Source organism: Callorhinchus milii, unplaced genomic scaffold, assembly GCF_018977255.1.
Source record: "Callorhinchus milii isolate IMCB2004 unplaced genomic scaffold, IMCB_Cmil_1.0 Scaffold4, whole genome shotgun sequence".
Classification (NCBI taxonomy): Eukaryota; Metazoa; Chordata; class Chondrichthyes; order Chimaeriformes; family Callorhinchidae; genus Callorhinchus; species Callorhinchus milii.
Genome location: NW_024704745.1, coordinates 16888520 through 16910469, shown reverse-complemented (window position 1 = coordinate 16910469; position 21950 = coordinate 16888520). Strand labels below are relative to the sequence as shown.

At 43.5% G+C, this 21950-nt stretch overlaps 1 protein-coding gene across 1 annotated transcript; it reads right to left on the bottom strand.

The window, feature by feature from the left end:
- Positions 1–862: 862 nt before the first annotated feature.
- Positions 863–15612, bottom strand: LOC103177449 (solute carrier family 22 member 15). Its single transcript, XM_042334379.1, has 12 exons — positions 15490–15612; positions 12672–12881; positions 12318–12450; positions 11308–11472; positions 10289–10418; positions 8479–8691; positions 7514–7654; positions 6997–7082; positions 6388–6508; positions 4191–4263; positions 2641–2793; positions 863–1963 (listed from the first exon to the last, which is right to left on the bottom strand). The coding sequence occupies exons 1-12, from the start codon at positions 15571–15573 to the stop codon at positions 1868–1870; spliced, it is 1605 nt and encodes a 534-aa protein (XP_042190313.1). The 5' UTR covers positions 15574–15612; the 3' UTR covers positions 863–1867.
- Positions 15613–21950: the final 6338 nt, after the last annotated feature.

The following is a 21950-nucleotide window of genomic DNA, read 5'->3' as shown; positions in this document are numbered from 1 at the left end:
GATTTATATACTGATGTGATTCACATGATTAATTGGGATAACTAACAAATAAGTTACTGCAGGTGAAGCTGTCCAAAATAATAAATCTTAAAAATATAATAACTCAAGCTCCATTTGAAAGTTGTTTTGGGAATCTCTTCACTTCTAAAACCCTAATTGAAGTGCAATCAATTCTACTCAATAGAGCTTGGTTTGTCAATGAAGTGGAACTTGGTACACTACCAATCTCAGTGCAAGTTTAACTTGGGAGTAAATACAGAAGTGGATGGGAGTACTACACTCACTTATGCCAACATCCTATGAAGAAGCATGGCCCAACTGGAGAATGATATACATGTAGGACAAGGCCTTGACTAACATTACTGAAGCAAAGGTCATGAACTCAGAGCAACTTGTACATCTCTACAATTTGGTATATTGGCCAGTGTGTTCATTGAAAGTTCTGTTAAAGCTAAGTTACTCTGCACGCCTCAGTTCACCTAGCAGCAAGTAGGAACCTAGTTACTAGGTGATTGGCAGATCGCTTGCCAGGAATAATAATCCCGCCTAAATATAATTAAATCCACAACTGTCTGTGAGACACTGCTGCGCACAATTGGCTGCTGTGGTCTGCTCACAAAATAGTCAATCGACTTTTCAGTATATCCTGTGACACTATTTGAAATGTCTCAACAATGTGTTAACCCAAATGCAAGGATTATTATTAATATGAATCTGACCATACTAAGATTATTGTCCCATCTTAAATTATGTATTTCTATCTTAAAGGAATAACCTTTAATGCATTTGCACATGCAACTACTGAATGTTGTGCAAATAGTCTAGATGCAGTATTCTTGGAAAAATAGATGCCAACTCAAAATTTGTAGAAAGCTTTTATTTCAAGTACAAAAACATTCCATCACTGTGGACTACAGTACTATAAAAGCCAGTTACTGGAATCCAAAGCTCCAGAAGTGGAACCCAACAAATGATTAAATTTTGAAAATGTAGTCCAACTCACTGCATACAGTTAATATAAGGCCCTTAAGTTGCTTTTGGTCTAGGTTTAATGGGATGGAACTTCTGGTGCAATCATTCAAATATTTGCAAATTAATACAGAGGTCACAAGCTTATGGCAGATGAAGAAAGGCAGATAAATATTCCACTAACCACCTTCCTAAAAACTAGTCATAGGCTAGGATAATGATCGCTTCTAATCCAGTAGCCTTGATCTGTAACAAATATTACCAATTAGTTTAGAGATGCTCCAGGGTTGAGGCAGTAGGACCTTCTTTGCATCCAACCATTTTTGGACCTGAGATGGGAGTGACTGATGTCTACATTCAGTGACAAAATTGAACACAGTAAGCCTCCTATTCCTGACCTACTTTAATAGTGATCTATGTGTCCTGTGATTAGTCAGACAGAATAGTTAGGCAAATTGGAAAAACTGGAACATAACCAATGTGAACGCCCAGTGATCAAAGCTGTTATCAGCATTGTAATAAGATACCAAGACCTGATTGGAAACAATGATGTGTCACAGAAATAGATACCAAAACCAGACAGACAAGATAAAATGTGTACAAATGGAAGGGAAAAAAATGTGAAATTAAAGCACCTTGCAGAATATAGCAATCCAGAATAGGCTGGAAACCATTTTGAACCATTTTGTGAGTAATGATCACTACAATACAGAAATGGAGAAACATTGAAACGGTCCCAGATAATCTTACACTGCACTATCAGAAACATCCAGTATCTGATCAAGTAGGATCTGGAGATCTTAAGATATTGCATTTAGGCCATTCAATAAGTTAACCTGGTAGGATGTATAAAGTGCTTAGTAGATACTGTATTCACATTGTGAAAATAAGGCTAGTATCATTGCATCAATTTGGTCTTTTCACTTAGACCACTATACTCTTCTTCCTCAGACTCGCTGTTAGTCTCCTCCTCTAGATGATTCACATTGTTTGCCTGAAGACAAATGAAAGAAATGTTGCAGTTATATGGCATAAAGGGCATCTTCACTGCTCCCATATTCATCTTGCTGTATACTGAACCACAAAGAAGCAGCTGCTTGCCTACGTATTTGTTTGAGACTATTGGAGAATGGAAGTTATGGAATGCATTAGCTTTCCCTCACTCCACCACCTCAGAAGTGAAAGTTGTTCCAAGTGATCTGTAGTAGGTTTGATACTTACAGAAGTTTCTGTAATGTCAACCATATAAACACAGAAATTTACAGCACAGGCCATTTGTGTCATATCTGTTCAACATTGTGGCAATCTTCAGTTCTCAACATTACACTGAAAAGCAATAAGATGAACCCACACACACACCATTCTTCCCCTGCCATGGTATAAATATAGTTTACCGAAGAGGCTTCTGCTCCACAAAAAATACAACTGTCTTTGTGTACCAGAGTAAAGATAAAAAGCCCAGGATAAGCAGTTAGGCTCTTGTACCTTACACCTTCAGTCGTACAGTGTTGTGGGCCTGCATGAAATTGGGGGAGGGACGCATACACACACCATTTTTACATTCCAAGTTCATTCAAGAGGGGGCACTTGACTAAAATTGGTTTGGCATTTTAACTACACGATAGTTATGGGGAGTAAAGTCATTTCATTTAATTGCAGCAAGAGAGTTACCTCTGCAAGATGGCAATATGCAACACTGTCCAGGTCAGAGAGTCTTTCTGGAATAGGCTTGTTCAGGGATTCTGGCAAGAGCAGACAAATTCCTCCTGCTAATATTCCTGCAACTCCAAACACCAGGAATGGCAATGACTGATGAACATTTCTCTGTAGGAAATGAAACAAGACAAATTGTGGCACAATGAGTTAGACCCGCAAATCACCACTTTTATCCCTATCTAGCAATTTGGGCAATAAGACATTGGACAAAGTCTTAAAGAACATAAGAAATACAAGACAAAAAAAGACCAAGGTCCATCTAGTTGGCCTTCCAGGCAGTTGAATGGACCTATATCCCAAACTACCTATGTACTATATCCCATAATGTTATTTCCTAAAATAAAACTATCTAATCTGTGTTTGTACAAATCAACACTTCCTGCTTCAACTGTCTCCATAAGGAGCCTGTTCCACAGGTTCACTATTCGCTCACTGAAATAGTGTTTGCGTAGATTTGTTCTGAATTTACCCCCCTTCAATTGCAGACTGTGTCCTCTGGTTTTACTGTTCTAGACAAGTTGAAACAGCCTGTCATGATCTATATTGGCTAGCCCCTTTAGAATCTTACAAGACAGCAATCAGGTTGCCTCTCAATTTTCTCTCTTCCAGCATGAACAATTTACTTATTCACTCCTCATAGTCCAGTCTTCCATTCTCTCAATCATTTGTTGCCTTGCATCTTCTCAATTTCTCCAACATCCTTTTTGTTCTGCGGTGACCAGAACTGTACACAGTGCACCACGTATGGTCTCACCCAAAACATTATACAGTTCCAGGATTACCCCATTATTTCAGCTTCCTATTGATCTTTAGATGCATCCCAACATCTGGTCTGCTTTACTCACTGCCACAGAGCATTGTTGGGAAAGCTTCAATTTATTGTCAATCAGGACCCCCCAGGTCCTTTTCATTTTCCACACATTTTCTTTCCGTTCAAATAATAATTAAAGGTCCAGTTGGAAGGGGCAGAATGAAAGGCAGAAATGCTCCAAACCCTTGCTCAGAGAAGTTCAATCATCCCTGAATTTAATTGATTTCTGATGCCATCACTTCAAAAGCTTGCCGACTATAATAACTTAACCACTGAAATAGATGTAGTTTGTTTAAAAAGTTTAAAATTTTTAAAAAAAATTTGAATAAAAAGCTCTGCATGCTCGATAAATAGAAAATATAGGAGCACAGAAATACAGCTGACAGATGCAAACAAGTAATAATTCAATAAGAACAAGTTTGCCCTAATCTCTCCCAACACTTGGTGTTAAAACATGACTGTTACTGCTGTCTAAACTATTTTACAATTAAATGCCAACACAAGATACTTGAGACTAAATTTTAAAGGACATTTCCCCCCTCTCAATGCAGGAACCTGCAGCAGATGTTACAGTTCAGGCAAGCCTACTCTAACAGCCCCATCTAGGGTGGAGGATTAGTATTGTGCTAGTTTCTATTTTGGTTCTAAATTGCTTCAAATAGTATTTTCATGGCAACATTAACCATACACTAACCAGTGAAGGGATGAAGGGTGCAAGGATTCCTCCAATTCGAGAAGACATGGAACATATACCCATTCCAACATTCCTGTAGGAGGAGAACAGCCAATTTAATTCTGAAAATTGAATTCAACAGCAAAACATCCTTCTAGAACATGTGAGACAGGCACCAAATTTGTATATTCAAAAAAAACTGCTTCCATCAGATTTCCATAACAGGTGTCTTTTTAGAAGTGTTTAATATGAGGTTCCAAGTAAAAAGGAAAACAAATTAGTTATGAAGGATGGTGGTAATTGGTCCCTACAACTTTGACATTAAATCTTGGTGAGGGCTTAAACTCTAATCATGTTCATGCTCAATTTCAGGGAGCAAGTCTCATTGATACACAAATCATTCAAACACCAGAGAAGATCAACTACAGCTCATGAATTCACGTGCAAAATCACTTTGCAAAGCATACATGTACTCATTAAAACATAGCACAAAGTGAGCTTTGGCCTTTCAACTGTAAAGCACCTAAACTTTCTGCCTCTGCCTCACCCTCGCCACCTTCAAATTCCACTAAAGACCTTCCTTTTTGATTGTGCTTTCGGTCACCTCCCCCGGTTCATTGTCAGACTCCGCCACTCTGAAGCTACCCCGCGTGAAGGGCACTATATAAATGTAAGTTGTTGTAACCTTCCACTGACGTATAAATAATTGAATAAAATGACAGATCAATCTGCGTCAACTTGTGAAGCATGTACCTGGACACTTTAATCAGTAAACAGAAGACCCATGTGACTAGTTTGCATCTTAGGCTAACCCTCCCAACAGTTAGTATTAGATTTGTTCAGCTGGAAGCATAAAACAGTCTTCAGCTGCAGATACATTTGATGTCAATGTATACTACCCCTTTAAAAATGTCCATCATCACTCCTATCCTCCAGGCGCCTCCTCACCTCAGGCGCTGACAGCATCACCATCCACGGTTGCACACTCCACCTTACTAAGCCAGTCCGGAACCTTGGTGTCTTGTTTGACCCTCAACTATCCTTTCAACCCCACATCCGTGTCATGACCCCCTCGGTCTTCCCCCACCTCTGCAACATTGCCCGGCTCTTCCACTGTCTCACACTGCAGGCCGCCAAAACCCTTGTACACGTATTTATAACATCGAGGCTCGACTGTGCAAACTCACTGCTCGTCAGCCTCCCCAACTTCTCCCTCCATAGACTGCAGATCATCCAGAACTCTGCAGCCCGTGTCCTCTCCGGCACAAGGCTCTGTGACCCTATCAGTCCAATCTTTGCCCGACTCCACCAACTTCCCATCACACAGAGGATACAGTTCAAGATTCCTGTCCTCACATTCAAAGCCCTCCATGACTTTGCTCTCCTAACCTCAGCGACCTCCTAACCCCCTACCGTCCTGCCTGCTTCCTCCGCTCAGCAGGTTCCAACCGGTTTTATGTCCCCCACCTCACTCACCCCACCATTGGCGGCCAGGCCTTTTGCCACTGCCCCCACCTTCTGGAACTCCATCCTGCAGTCCCTCCGCCTCGCCCCCTCCCTTGCCTCCTTCAAGACCCATCTGAACACCCTCCTCTTTGACTGCTTTCGATTATCCTGCTTTTCCCCCTGCCCTCCACCCTCCTCAATCCTGACCCCCAGCTCGGGTCCGAAACACTGACTGTCCAGCACCTTGGGACATCTTCAACGTGAAAGGTACTATACAAATGTAATTTTGTTGTTGTAAAGGCATCAAGAGTGTGCCGTTAAGGGTCACTGCTTCTGATCTCTGGTATAATATTATCTAAAGATAAAATGTGAAGTGTTAACTCTTCCACATAAAATCTGATGCCAAAGTTCAACTTTCTGAGCAAAATAATGCATAGAACTGGAAAGAACATTGGCAATGTAATCCAATGCGGGGGGGGGGGGGGAAGATTCAAAACATCATACTATTAAATTTAGTTCTACCTAGTATTCCAATTTCCTGCCCAATGTTACTTCCTGAGTAGTCTATGCTGCATACTGAATCACTCCCGGATGAGAAAGAATTAGTTTATTTGTTGAAAAAGTTTAAACAAATAAGTTGCCTTTTGGCCATCCTGCTACCTTGGTTATGCTTGTATTATTAACTTGAGCAACATTTGTTATTTCCTGCTCAACCTCTCTTGGCTGAATTTGGACAAAGACATTTTCAATACATAATTTCAGCTTCACTTACCTGACAGTGGTGGGATACAGCTCAGAGGAATAGATATAGACAATATTAAATGCTGCACTGATTGCCAGTTTACCGAGAAATGAAAGCGACTGATTGTTCACTACTGTGAAAATTCCAGTGGCTGAAACAGAAGAAACACATTTTAATTGAAGAATTTCAAGTAGTTCCACTTGAAAATCAGTTTAGCAGAGAAAGAGTGATCAAGCTTACTCCTTTAATCTGCCCTGAGACTTCAAGTTTAGGCTTTGGAGTCAGATAGCTGGTTTTAGTAGACCAGAATTCCAGTGGGATACTAGGCGAGTGCTTCACTGGGGGCAAGTTGTGGGGCATGTGATTAAACTCCCAAATCATTCACAATTGCTACATTTATAATAAAGTAGTGCTGTTTCAGCCTACCTTAGAGCAAGGGGCCAGTGGGGGGGGGGGTGGGAAGAAGTAAATAAAAATACAAGTGCATCATTATTTTACTTGACCTGGGAGTGGAAAAGTGCATAGCTATTCAGAACAGAAGTCCTATTAATGAGCACAAGTGTAAAATAAAAGGGCAGAGGAAGGAGATTTACCGAAAGCTGGAGAGACCCCTTTTCTAGTTAACCATTTAGATCTTACCTCTCTTTTCTGGCAGAAAGATGTTAACTAGACAGGCTGCACCCCCTAGTATCAGGAATCCTGTTAGTGTGCGTCTGCGACCCAACCTGATGGATGCGGTAGAATAATTCAGTGTTTGTTTTAAAATGAAATATGGGCACTTCTAAATCTGATAATATTCATCAGAACAGTGGAAATTAAGAGCCTCTGCTCACCAATGCTGGATTTTAGTGCAGTGCTCCAAGATACTTTGAAGGACACTATATAAAATGCTGCGAAGAGCACTATATATATGCAAGTTGATTTAGTAACTAGAATGGAAAATTAAATTGCCCAACTCAAGCTCTATAGATTCTGGTTCCCATGTTTTCAGGTTAGAATGCTCCCTTGATGTTTGGTACTAGTCTGGTATCTCAAGTGGCTGAGAGTCTGCTATTATTGTGACCCTGTACAGGTTTGGCTTGGGAACCATCCAGACTAGAAAGCTTCCAGGGGATTGTCAGCTAGTGTTAGTATTTATGAAATGAAAAGTACTTACCGACTGCAGTTGATCAAAAAGAGACCGACTGGATGTGCGGGCAATTCAGCTAGTCCAGAAAGAGCTATGTTTAAATACCGGTCACCACCCAAGTCACCAGCGCCCAGAGTCAGACCATAATAAACAAGACTGCATATTAACCTAATGGGGAGGGGGAAGAAAAAAAGTCAATTGAAGAACAAATTGGGTGCAGTTATAATAGACTAGCTGAACCCGTTGCAGCTTCACTTGCAACCAAAGGATCCAATATGGAATGGAGATTGACACACAGACATTTCATCTTTGTCTATACTCATCTGCGAGGACTCCTGTGAGAGGACTCAGCGCTTTAAAAAATGTAATTTTGTTGTTGCCGCGACTTAGCTTCGTCCGTGTTCTTTATTTTGTTCCCGCCGCTTGGCTTCGTGCATGCTCTGTGATGCAGGATGCCACAGCGCCACGGTCAGCTGGTGTAACTGCAAGTGTGTGTGTGTACATACGTAGGTGCTGAGACACACGATGCCACAGCGCCACTTTAACTTGGCGGCCACCAGGTGTAACTGCAGCAAAAAACGCAAAACTGAAAATATCATGAATGATAGGAAATACTCATAAACAAATATGCCCAAGTCACTCCCAGATGCAAGACCTTTCCGATGAGGTGTAAACCATGTCTCTACGTCAATTAGTTATTGAGATCCTTCTTGAAGCAGACAGATATTGTCGTTTTATTAGTATAGATAGAAGATGCCCTTTTGGCCGTTTAACCTCATCCTTTCACTTGATGCAACCCTAACCATCCCACCTTCTTTCAATTACTCAATCCAACACAGCTACGATTATTCCAAGATGTTTCCCCACTCATGCCTTAAACAGGATAGGAATTGGGATTATGATCAATTAATATTTCAATAGTAATTCAACAGGGTAAAGTTGCACCTCAATTAATGAATTCTTTAAAGTACTGTATAATGCTTCAAACATACCATATATACATCATGATCAATGTGCGCCCCAAGAGGACTCTATGTCGAAAAAGGTCAAGGATACTGGCCGATTCATCACAATTCTGAACAGGTGGCTTCAGAGTTATTTTACACTCTGGTCGACCATTCTTCTTAGCAATACACTCAAGGATGTTCTCAGTTTCACATAGTCGTCCTTGAACATACAGCCAACGTGGAGATTCTGGGATAAATCTGAAAAATTTAAAGCTTGCTAAGTGAGCACACTAATTTACAATTCAAAACTAAACTTTAGCCAGTTAACTACCATCAGATTTAACTAAATGCACCAATCTGATTGATAACCGCATATTTATACAGTACTGCTTACTACATGCATTTAGTGGAATTGAATACTAGCATACCAATACGAACAAGTATATCTAGTTAAGTGCTCAACAGTGACAAGGACCTATCAAATGCAAGGCTTATTACTGCTCAGAACAAATGAGTAACGTGCCCCCCAAAAAGCAACAGCCTTTATAAAGACAAGAGAAATTCATTCAGCCTTGCAAGGACTCATCCGAAATATATCTACTTGATGAAGATAACACTGTGTCATGTTCCAGAGCTAATGCACTAGACTACCAATTATAATAGGCAAGTACTTTGTTAAACAAACAGCATCCAACCAGAAGCAATCAGAGCACTGTGGCACTAAGAAATTGATGCATTACAAAAACCCAATGCCCAATTACTACTTGAATCTGCATTCACACAATTTAAGTTATCAGCTCAAAATTGAGAGAATAGCAGCTTTGTTCAGGTGTTTTACACAGTGCAAATAATAGAACCAGCACCGAAGGTTTACACAATTGGTGACTAGTTAGATTTACTAATGCCAAAATGTCAGTCAATGACTGTTGAATTACACCAGAAAGATAAAAGTTCTTCTGAAAGGAGTGACAAAACAATAATAGTAAACCAGCAAAAATGGAGTCTATGCATAATAGGTTTAGGCTGGACATTGGGTAGTTTTTGCTGGAATGAATAAAGGTTAAAGGAACTTAACTAGATCAGAGGTCATGGTGTGATCTTACAAAGATTAAGGTATAATATTACTCAGTGGCCACAAGGTCAGGCTGTGCAGTAGTTTTTATGAAACAGTCAGCCAAACTATTACAATCAATGTTATGGCCAGCAGTTAGGATACTGCCTAGTTGCATCATCTCTCAAGATAAGTTTTATAATACTGTTCTACCTCAATCTCCAAAATCTAATCTATAATACATATAGTCCCTTGTGTCTTTGAGACATCGCAAAGCACTTCACAGAATATATTGTAAAGTGAATGGACTGTATATTTTGTGGGCAAAACGTGGCAGCCTCAAACAGCAGTGTCCCACAAACAGTTGTGGATTGAGTGACTAATTTATTATTATTTTTGTTGAAGGAATTGATCCCTGGAAAAGCAATCTGCCAATCGACTACTAACCTAATTTCTACTTACTGCTAGGTAAACAGAGGCATGTGGAGTAAGGAAACTTTCCCAATGTTTTGCCCTGCTGGGAATCCGACCTAGGTCTCTTGCTTGCAAGACGAGTGCTCTAACCACTGAGCTACTCCACAGTATAGGGCAATTAGGATCTTAGACTTGTGAACTGGCAATTAACACCAGTTTACTACATGGATAAAGATGATTGCATATGAACTCCCATGAAATTGGAGCTCTTAGCAAGCAGTTACTTACTGTCATAACACCCATCAGTCACAAGTTGCATTCAAAAATACTTAAGGTCAGCACTGCGTTTGAACATTTCAATGATTTTATGTAAGCTGGATGAGGACTTACAGAGTTGGAAGCAGGATGAGCACCCCTTCAATATTAACTACAAGAGCTAATATTCGCCATGATCGAATGAAGTATCCCACTAGCGCATAAAGAGATATTCCAATTGCAAAAGAGAAGCTCTGCAGTGACCCTAGGAGGAAGTACAACCATTATAACTAGCAAAAGAATTGAGCACAAATAGTTTCAGGTATCAAATTTGAATGAATGGCAATTTTATTGCAATTTCATCTCAAATGTCGTTTATGGATAGATGACTTTCATCTTGGATACTTCAGAAGGCAATTCAGTACCTGATGCAGACTCCCAACATTCCTGGACAGCAAGATGAGAGTAGTTAGAACACCTGCTCTCAACCTATACCTTGCAGAAGATACAGACCAAGATAATAATAATAATAATAATCCCTGCAAAACTAAAAACAATAATAAATTGGTCATTTTCAATCTACGACTGTTTGTGGGACATTGCTGTGCGCAATTGGCTGCCGCGTTTGCCCACAAATATACAGTCAATTCACTTTACAGTGTACTCTGTGAAGCGCTTTGGGACGTCCTCCCGACGTGAAAAGCGCTATATCAAATGCAAGGATTATTATTATTATAAGATGAATGTGCCTATGGTGAAGTACTACAGCCTCACATCTAAGCCAGTCAGGAGGTTATTCAGCCCATCCTGCAAATTTATTAAATCATGGTAATCTTTTAGTCCCATTTCCCAGATATTGTAACACCCTTATTTGTCAAGGCTTCTCTAACCTTCTGTGCAGTGCATAAGATCACTGTGCAACCATGATTTAAAGACTTGCCCACCCAAATCAAGAAGGCTACTAATGCCAGTAATCCATCATATTACTGCCAAGGTGAAAACAGGGGAGCGTGAAAAAGATTTTTCTTCATTAGGATGCAGTTTCGCCCAGGTTATTTAACACCACAGACATTGGCAGATGTAGGTGACCAACTTTGCAGAGAGGGGAAGAGCATATGCACGATACCCAAGAAGCATCAATGTTGATATCTTACCAGTCAGGGCCCAATAGGAAACACCAACATACTCCTGGAGCAGGACAAATGACACCAAGGACATTCCTCCATTCATCACACCAACAAAGAATCGGCAAGTGGCAAAGATCTCGTATGAAGGAGCAACTGCACTGACAATCCCAAAGACCACATCAAGAATAAGACCTAGGGCAACATTGTATCAGATGCTGAGTGCTTTGTATGAATTATCAGCCATTGTAAGTAGATACATAGATGCATCTTATTCATACTACTTGAAACTGACAAGTCACATTTACACATTTCACTTCAAAGTGAAACTTTACACATTAAAAAGGTGAATTAACACGCATCGGTGCCAACTTCTGAAACTATGTAAAATAGGACACCAGGATACAAGTGCTTCTGTTGTAGACTGAAATAATCCCATGTTATTTTAGCTTCTGCATTTATTCTATAAACATTCAATAGCATTAGTATTTCTCAACCATCCCTGAAGTGTATTTTCCACATATATCTTAATAATAATAATTATTATACGTCTTCAGTTGGATTGTGACATCTTCTAGTCTTTAAATAAAATGAAATTCAGAATTTGCACTTGGATTTATTCCATTTGTTTTTTTTATAAAAAGTTATAGCACATCTTCACCATAGCAAGACAACTTAGTTTAAGCTAAACAAGGTGTAGCTCAGTCAGCATAATTGCATACTGAAAGTATATAACAAATTTGACAACTTAACGTTCAATTTAAATTTCTACCATAAAGGACAAGGGAGCAGGTGAAACAATCTTCAACTGCCCCTTCCTGTATACAACTGCCCACCAAAGCTAGTTAGCTTCTGCTTAAAAGAATCTTGAGCAAATATTTCATACTGTTCTTTGATTAAAAATTGTCTGGCTCAAAGTAACAGGTCATCATTGCTAATAGAGGATGGCTGATAAGTACTCATATTAACACCAATTAACACTTTAATTTGACTTGATTAAAAAATGCACTCAAATAGAAACCAAGCTGTACAAGTTATACCTGCCAAGTAGAGTTTCTTTCTTCCAAATTGATCGGAGAGTTGGCCGAAAAGGACACCACCAACCAGGACACCAAAGAAATACAATGAGCTTGCCAAACTGACTTTGTACATAGCATCTCCAATCAAGAACCACTGTGAGTTTAAAAAAAAATTCAACAATATTTAAAATACAATTTGATTGATTTGAATTGAGTGCTAGCACCGCACTGTCCACTTTGTTTATGTACTATACTAATGGGATCCTGTTCTGTAAACAATCACTCAATATGAAGGGGTAAATGGTTTAGATTAACATTTAAATTGTTAAATTCATTCAGTCTTAGTGGAATTTCCACACATTAGTTTTTACCCACCTCAGATACAACAGATGAGAAACGATGGTCAAAGTGGACATGCCTTTGAACTTCACTCTCATTAGTCACATGAAGCCACTCTCTAAACTCACTGTCATTGGCTGCATTGCTCTGGCTCCAATTAGATGAAGGAATGGTTGCAAAGTCCCAGTGGTATGGTGGAATTGCTCCTACTATAGTCATGAAGATGGCCTGAGTAGCAACAAAAAACTGAAAAAAAACATAGTCAGTGGATCAGTTTTTGTACATGACCCACATAAAACCAGGCCCATTAAACGATTGATTATGATCTCAGCAAATACATTCTCCTGAGAGAATAGCAACAAAGTTGACATTCACTACACGGGACCTTTGTATTATTACAAGCACACCTGTCCTCTTTTTATTCTTTTGATTGAAATACGCGATGGTGAAAAAGAGCAGAGAGCTGAGAGTGGAGTGAGGTGGGAATAGAGCAAAGACTTCTGGAGCAGGAATTTGGTGAGTAAGAATTTGGTGACGGCATCATCGAATTTCCAGCAAACTTTCTTCAGCTGATTAATACGACGGGGGTGATCCTGCTCGGCTCCGGTCAGTACCGCCATACCTCAGGCGCTGACAAGCATCACTGTTCATGGATGCACTCATTCACTTCACAGAGCTGGTACAAAATCTGGGTGTTCTGTTCAGCCCTCAGGTGTACTTCAAACCCAGCATTCATGTCATGACCCATTCTGGCATGCGTACAAGAGCCAACTCAAGCAGAGAGCGCAGTGGAGCAGACTGAGGCGGGAATAGAGTGAGACTTCTAGTGCAGGAATTTGGTAAGTGTGCATTGTTCTCTTCCCCCTTTTCTTAAAAAAAACTTTACTCAGTTTTTTTAACTAAACAATAGCAAACCAGTTAATAGTTAGTTGTAGGTCAATTGGAAATGGGTCATTGGCCAGGTGCTAATTGTTATGGGACCAGTTAAAACTATCTTATTTTCAGGTCTCTGCTGAAGACCTTTCTTTTCGACCGCACCTTTGGTCACCTTCCTCCCCCTGACTCGGTCCCAGGATCCGTTACTGTGAAGCGTTCTGAGACGCCATCTGGCGTGGAGGGCGCTATATAAATCCAAGTTGTTGTTGTCTCTGCCTGAAGGCATACTTGCAAGACCTTAACTCAAGCAGAGAGCTCAGGAGAGTATTCTGTACCTGTTCTACCTCCCCCACAACTACATTCCTCCCAAGCTGCTGAGACCCCTCATTCACACATTCATCACATCCTGGCTCAATTAAGCAAACTCTCTGCTTATCCAGAATCTCTGCAACTGGTCTTCTATCCTGCTCTAGGAGTAGCGCACTACAAAAGTTGCATTCTTGAGAACTCAAGTTCAAAATAGACATGATAAGCACAACTAAAGTGTTAACACTAAAGCACGGGAGTAGATTTCCAGTCAATGCATTTGGTTATTACAATAATACATGTTGCACTGTTTGAAGTGAAAAGCATGAAACAAAGGCCATCCATTTAGCGATGCCACGATTACGGATAAAGCAATGCTGCCACCGAGACTCCCCTATCCAACAGGAAGGCCAGTTAGACACTGCCTTAAGCGGCAAGCACATCTTAACGCCCATTGCTGCTCTGAATGCATTCCTAACTAGACTGGTTTCAGCAAGCCTGAGGCAAACGTGCCTTGAGCAGCTGACCTGCCAGTGCCGGGGTGAGTGCAAGAGCCGGTTACTCGTTAACGTTGAGCATCATTGGCAATAAGAGTGTACATCTGCAGCTCGTTCTCGGCAGCTGCGCCGACTCTGGGCTGCCCCAAGCCGAGCATCTCGCCCTGGCCAAACGTAACCATCTTTAATAACGTCGAGAGCCGACAATTTAGCAGCCAGTGAGCAACACAACCCCAACCTTAATGCACCCGCCAAGGAGGACCACCAAGGGCAGACTTAAGTCCAGCCTCACCCAGTGCTCGGTGGTGGTGGGGGGAGAAAGAGAGAGAGAGAAGGGTTTAGTAGAACTCCTCCAAAAAGTTTAGAGCTTTTAAGTGCAGTTAAAACCCAAAGGGGGAAAAAAAAACACAAACCACATTAACAATTGGTTAATTTCTTGTCGAGTCACTCCCTCCCTTGACTGGCTGGCAACACCCCAGCTGGCACCTCGCCCAGGCTGGCACCGCCCACCCCGGCCGGCCGGCTGGCACCCCCCACCCCATGGCCGGCCGGCAGGCACCCACCCCATGGCCGGCCGGCTGGCACCCCCCCCATGGCCGGCCGGCTGGCACCCCCCCCATGGCCGGCCGGCTGGCACCCCCCCCATGGCCGGCCGGCTGGCTGGCACCCCCCCCATGGCCGGCCGGCCGGCTGGCACCCCCCATGGCCGGCCGGCCGGCTGGCACCCCCCCCATGGCCGGCCGGCCGGCTGGCACCCCCCCATGGCCGGCCGGCCGGCTGGCACCCCCCCCATGGCCGGCCGGCCGGCTGGCACCCCCCCATGGCCGGCCGGCCGGCTGGCACCCCCCCATGGCCGGCCGGCTGGCTGGCACCCCCCCCATGGCCGGCCGGCTGGCACCCCCCCCATGGCCGGCCGGCTGGCACCCCCCCCCATGGCCGGCCGGCTGGCACCCCCCCCCACCCCCCCCCCATGGCTGGCACCCCCCCCCCCCATGGCTGGCACCCCCCCCCCATGGCTGGCACCCCCCCCCCATGGCTGGCACCCCCCCCATGGCTGGCACCCCCCCCCCATGGCTGGCTGGGCACCCCCCCCCATGGCTGGCACCCCCCCCCATGGCTGGCACCCCCCCCCCATGGCTGGCACCCCCCCCCCCCCTCAGGGGGAGTCCACTCACCTGTAAGACAGTCAACAAGAAGCACAGGTAGATCTGGTATCTGCCCATCTCGCCCACCGACCTGAAAGCCTCCTCCAGCCCCATGTCGGCGGCCGCTCGGTTCGGGATCGAGCGAGGAAGCGAAGCAACAGAGAGGGGGGAAAGGAGAGAAGGAGAGAAAAGAGAGGGGGAAGGAGAGAAAAGAGAGAGAGATGGGGGGGGGGGGAAAGGAGGAGCTGGAGGTTGGTGTCTGGGAGAGAGTGGGGAAGGCTTCACACTTTACAGCAATGTGCACAGCTCCACATCACCAGAGCCACAGCCAACCCCCCACCGCACAGCCTCCCTCCCTCTCTCTTTTTTCCTTCCTTCCTTCCTTCTCTCTCCTTCTCCTTCTCCCTCTCCCTCTCTCTCTCTCTCTCCACAACAGGACGGGCGCCAACGATCCTGGGAGGCGATGTGCAAAGCAGCTCCGGTTCTTGTTGCCCTCCTCCTCCTCCTCGGCCCTCTGGTTTCACACACAGCGACCCCGGGCTCGGCTGTGGAGCTGAAACTTTGACTGGCGATGGGCACTCCTCCTCCTCCTCCTCCTTCTTCTCCTCCTCCTCCTCCACTCCCTGCAACACACCACGTCAGCTGCCTCCCTCGCCTGTTGCTCTGCCTTTATTTATGGTGGCGCCTGCGTCCTACCATTTACCTTTCCTCCCTCCAGTGTCCTCCTGACCCCACCCTACACCTCCCCCCCCCCCCCTACACCTCCCCCCCCCCCCCCCCCCCCACACACACACCCACCCACACACACACACACCCCCTCGTGCATTTACAACACTCACGTGCGTCTTCTCTCCATTTGGATTGGGATTGCTCCTGAATTTTCGACTCAGCTCTTTCCTATTCTCCAACACAACCCCTTTTCTCTCTCTCTCTCTCTCTCTCCCTCCCTCGCCCGCTCCGCCCCGCTCTGCCCGCCCGCCCGGTTTTTGCCTCAATCCCTCCAAGGCTTCCAGGACGCTCTCCCCCCCCCCACCCACCCACCCACCCACCCACCACCAGCACCACCACCACCACCGGGCGTGAAGGGCGGCTGTATATGAGTGTCGTCGTTCCCTTTGCCCGTCTTCAGATCGCAACCGAGGACCTTCCTTTCCGACGGTGCTTCACGGCCGCTTCCGCTCTCGCCGCAGCTCGGCGTCGAAATTCTGCCTGTTGGGCGCTCTGAGATGCTCCCCCAATCTCCCCCCCACCCCGTCCCTCCTCCGCGTGAAGGGCGCAATATAAATGCATGGTGTTTTTTTTTAAATCAACCGGGTGGCTGACACACGCAGAAACCCATCGTGTTGCTTAAGAGTATCCAAGCCACTCAAACTACTAACAATGCGAGGTTGCTAACCCTTTTTACGTCCCTTATGGTTCTCATTCCTTTCAGGAAGGACACAACACAACACAATACAATACGAAATTACATCTATGTCGGGAGGACCTCCCAGGGCACTGGACAGCAATGGATTTGGAGCTGAGCTGGCGTTCGGGATCGGGGAGGGTTGGGGGCAGAGAGGATGGCCAAAGGCTCGGTCAAAGAGGAGAGTTTTGAGACACACCTTGAAGGGAGGCAAGGGAGGGAGCAAGGGGAAGGGACTGTGGGATGGAGTTCCAAAAGGTGGGGGCAGAAAGGCTGAAGGCCCGACCGCCGATGGTGGGACGGGCCAGGCGGGGGACGTGGAGGAGGCCACAGCCTGCTGAGCGGAGAGAGCGGACAGGTTGATATGGGGTCAGCAGGTCACGGAGGTAGGGAGGAGCAAGGCCGTGGAGGGCCTTGAAGGCCAGGATAAGGATTTGAACTCTATCCTCTGAGGGATGGAGAGCCAGTAGAGGGCGGTAGTGATGGGGTCACAGAGCCTGGTGTGGGAGGGGACACAGAGCTCTGGATGATGAGGCAGTGGTGGAGAAGGGATAGGTTTTCGGCAGTGGTGACGTCATGATCAGAGAACCTGCAAACTCGATTGAATACTCGTTTGAATGGAAACTGAATGTCTGTTACAATGTTGGCTTTGTGTTTTGCATGATATTGTTTCAGTCATTTACACCCCACAGGTAGCAAGAACTGTTAACAGCCTGATTTACACATACACCGAGGCCCTCCTGCTTGGCTCCCGCCAGTGTCTCCATACCTTGGGTGCTGACAGCATCACCTTTCGTGGACGCACTCTACACCTCCTGAAGCTAATACGGAACCTCAGGGTCCTGTTCGACCCTCAACTGTTCTTCATCTGCCACATCCGTGCCATGATCCTCCGCCACTTCCTCTCCTCTCACCTCAACCTTCAAGATTCTGTCTTTGGTTCAGATCCTATCTCTCACACCGGCTCCACGTTGTCTCCACAAATGGCTTCCCCTCCAGCCTCTGCATCATCTCGTGTGGTGTTCCTCAGGCCTCTGTCGTCCTCTTCAACCTCTACATGCTCCCACTTGGTGACATCATCCGCAAACATGGCGCCAACTTCCACAAGTATGCTGATGGTACCCAACTCTATCTCTCTGCCTCCTCCCTTGACTCCAGGACCATCGATGTCCTGATAGACTGTCTGTCTGTCATCAAGCCCTGGATGAGAGATAACTTTCTTCAGTTGAACGTCAGCAACACCGAGACCTCCTGATTGCCTCTCGCCAGCGCCTCTGTATCTCAGGCATTGGCAGCATCAGCATCCATGGATGACTCCCAAAACCACCCCCTAACTGGGATAAGGTGCTAAAGGTGATATACTGTGATGGATCTTGTCAGAAAGCGAACAGAGTCAAATCAGCAGAAGCAGGGATTGTGATCAACAGGATTGTTAGCAGGTGTTTTGAAGAACAATCTGCCCACTCGGTGACTCTACAATGTCAGTCTGCTCAGAAACCAGAAGTGCTCCCCCTAAAAGAGGCCTTAAAGCATGTTTATACATGTGAGGAGACTGTAATTGTTACTGACTCACTGTATGTCTTGTTAGCGAATGAGACGTACTTAGATCTATGGAGCCAAAATGGCTGGACAGATCACAAGAGAAAGACCCTGGTTCATGGTGATATATGGAAAGAAATTTGGCAAATGAAGCAGATACCCCAAAGTGAGAGTAATACATACTATGGGGCATCAAACTATGGATATCCAGGCAAGAGGAAATGAGCGAGCTGATGTGTTGGCCAAAGCTGCCTGCTATGGGGTTAAAACCAAGCCGTAAGTCTCCGGCAAGGCAAGGTGGCCTATGCATGGATTATGAGCTTAAAAGGGTGCATCAATTGTACTTCACCAACCCCAAATAATTACCTCCCTGTTGGCAACAGAAGGCGCCTGCCAGGGCCCCGTGGTTGGTTTGGGGGTCCCCCAAAGTTGGGGAAAAGATAATACCTGAAGGTTGCAGAAATGAAATTGATATTAATCAGGATTAGTTAATGCTATGTGAAAATGTCTGACTGATTTGTTATTCTTTTATGTGCTCTGTTTATTGGCACATATGTTGGGATGTTTGATGTATTTTGTCCAGATCATTGCCCAGTGGCTAAAGTGCATCTTGAATATCACAGTTTTGGTTGCTTTTGTTTTTGCCATATATGCTGCTTGTGGTAGAAAGGGATGTGATACAGTTGATGAACTACTCGCTATGTTTCCAACTCACCAAGAGGGGGAAACGTGGCGGTGGTGACGTCATAACCAGGAAACCTGCAAATTCGATTGAATACTCGTTTGAATGGAGACTGAATGTGTGTTAGAATGCTGCCTTTGTGTTTGCAATGATATTGTTTTGGATAAGGCACGATATCAAATGCAAGGATTATTATTATTTACTCCCCACAGGTAGCAGGAACTGTTCAATGATGTTGTTGCTGTCTGAAGGAGGCCTGATTCGCATGAAAACTCATTGTAATAAAATAATAATAATCCTTGCATTTGATATGGTGCCTTATCATGTCTTTGAGACGTCTCAAAGTGGTTCACAGAATATACTGTAAAGTGAATTGACTGTATATTTTGTGGGTGAATCGTGACAGCCAATTGCACACAGCAGTGTCCCACAAACAGTCGTGGATTGAAGTGACCGATTTTTTTTAAGGAATTAATACACCCAGAAAAGCAATCCGCCAATCGACTAACAACCAGGTTCCTACTTAGAGGGACTTGTAACAAACAAGTGGGTCAGCTCACTCCTTTGTATAAAATATGAACCTCTGTGACAATATAATATTGTGTATTTACATTTCACAGTAGATGTTGTGAATTACTTGGAGACCTCCTCCAGTGGTGGAAGGCATTATATTAAATGTAAGGATTTTATTACTATTATTTGTTTACTGTAAATTCTGTATGTATGAGTAACTATGTGTAAGAAGGAAAAATGAAAAATTAAGATTTTCAGAGAAGCAGTAAGAATAAATCTGAAAAATAGAAAGAAGTTACGAATAATATTCACCTCGGCAATTTGCCCCTTATTTCGTTTCAGGCAGAAGTGGTTTTGTTATGTTTATAGCATGCCTGAAATGTTAGCTGCATAAGAATTTTCACTGTCTAAAAGTAGTCAAAACTATTGCCGTCTGTTGCCATATCCAGTAAGATTGGACCGATTACCCAAAGTAAATATGGCTGGATTGTTATTTATTCATTACCCTCTAGGTGGAGCTAAAGTTCTGAGCCACTCTCCTGCACTTTGTACAGGAGGCAAAACAAGATTGGACTTTGAGCACATGTCAAAATGTTTGGAGGAAATGTTTCTGTTCAAAGGAAGTATAATCTTACTGAAGAGCAAACTATAGTGCAGCTTTAAAAAATAACAAATAGTAATGATCAAGGCTTATTTATTTGCAGTGTATCGTTGCATTTGATACAGCGCCTTGTCAAGTCAAAACATGCTTCATTGAGTTTTCTGTAAAGGATATTTGTGACTGTCTATTTGTGCACAAACTTGGGCAGATGATTTGTGCACAGCAATGTCCTACAAACAACCAGGAAGTAATTGATCAATTTGATCAATGTTGTCCAGGACACCAGGAGAAACTCCCTTCTGCTTTTGAATAGGGCCATGAGATCTTTATCGTCCATCTGAACAGGCAGGACAGAACCTGGGTTTAATGTCTCATCCAAAGGATGCCATCTCTGACAATGCAACGATTCCCTAGCTTTGTGAGTTCAAAGACCCAACTTGGGACTTGAACTCACTACTTTCTGACTCAAGCAAGAGTGCTACCAACTGAGCCAGGCTGTTCTGAAAGATGACATGTATCTATCTCAATGGTGCAATTAAACGTCAGCCTTAGAAACAATCATATTGAATTTACTAATATTTTACTAAAAGTACTTTTCACACATGATTCCTGAAAGCTAAATAAGGCAAACCAATTTTATGTTTCTGAACAATTAAACAACTGAATTTACTCTCTGGGAATCCAACTATTTTAACAAGGACTCCAATAATCCCGAATCATTATAAATGAGATTAACCTTAACATGTTTTAAACAGTGAGTGTGTATTACATCACTGCGGTAACTGACTTCAAGGAGTTGTTAAGTCAGAAAGGGTAAGGTATCCAAAAAGCATTATCACAGAAGCAATTACACACTCTCGGGGGGTTATCCTCTCCTTGAAGGCACATTTACAATAATAAGTTATGGTTTTCATACTTTTGTTTACTACAACAATAATTTTCAATAAATAACAAATAGCTAACTGGGTATAGACACTGGTGGAAGGGAAGCAGGATAAAAGCCTGTTGTCACTGTTTATGAATATACATCACATGATGTATTGTACAATTTTGGGTATCTTAAACTAAATGCTGTCATTGAGAAATAAATTATTGTTATTTGGTTTAGATATGCTTGTGAAGTAAGGTACAAGCTTTGTATTCATTACATTGATACAATTTAATAAATCATAGCAAATAAACATTACGGTGATGTTTTTGGAAAGATTGCTAAAGATTAAAATGAACATTTCAGATTAGTTTTATCAATCCTCTTTTGGGTCAGGGGTCACAACTTGCTGCATTAGCTGAGAGGGAGCTCACACACTTAGTTCAGCTGCCTGTGGTGGTGTAGGAGTTAATTTGTGTGTTCTGCCTTAGCTACAGATGGTCTCTGCTGACAGAGACAAAGGCTGAACTCAACTGAAGATTATTTGTTCTTCATATTACACCGTATAAAAGAAACACGTAGCATAATTTTGACTTACTAGGAATCATGCACACCATACAGGCCGAGGGTTGAAATTCCCTTAATTTACAAACATACTGCTTCTTGGCATGCTTTTCACATCTAATTTACACTGGGACAAACAGATGGCACAGATGGCTGAAAAACCCGGTTGAACAATTGAAATACTCAAGAAAGCTCAGTCCAACTGGTCACCATCGGCAACTTAAGTGTTCTGCAACGGCAGGATATGATACCACTGTTTGGCAGGCTGCACATAGATAATAATACTAATAATCCTTGCATTTTTATATAGTGCTGTAAC

What these genes read in the sequence shown, in the direction of transcription:
- LOC103177449 (XM_042334379.1), bottom strand. Translation starts at nt 15,573, where the DNA reads ATGGGGCTGGAGGAGGCTTTCAGGTCGGTGGGCGAGATGGGCAGATAC. An exon ending in TTCCTATTGGGCCCTGACTG is followed by an intron (nt 10,419 to 11,307) that starts GTAAGATATCAA and finishes ACTTCCTCCTAG; the next exon opens with GGTCACTGCAGAGCTTCTCT. An exon ending in TTGATCATGATGTATATATG is followed by an intron (nt 7,655 to 8,478) that starts GTATGTTTGAAG and finishes CCTCCCCATTAG; the next exon opens with GTTAATATGCAGTCTTGTTT.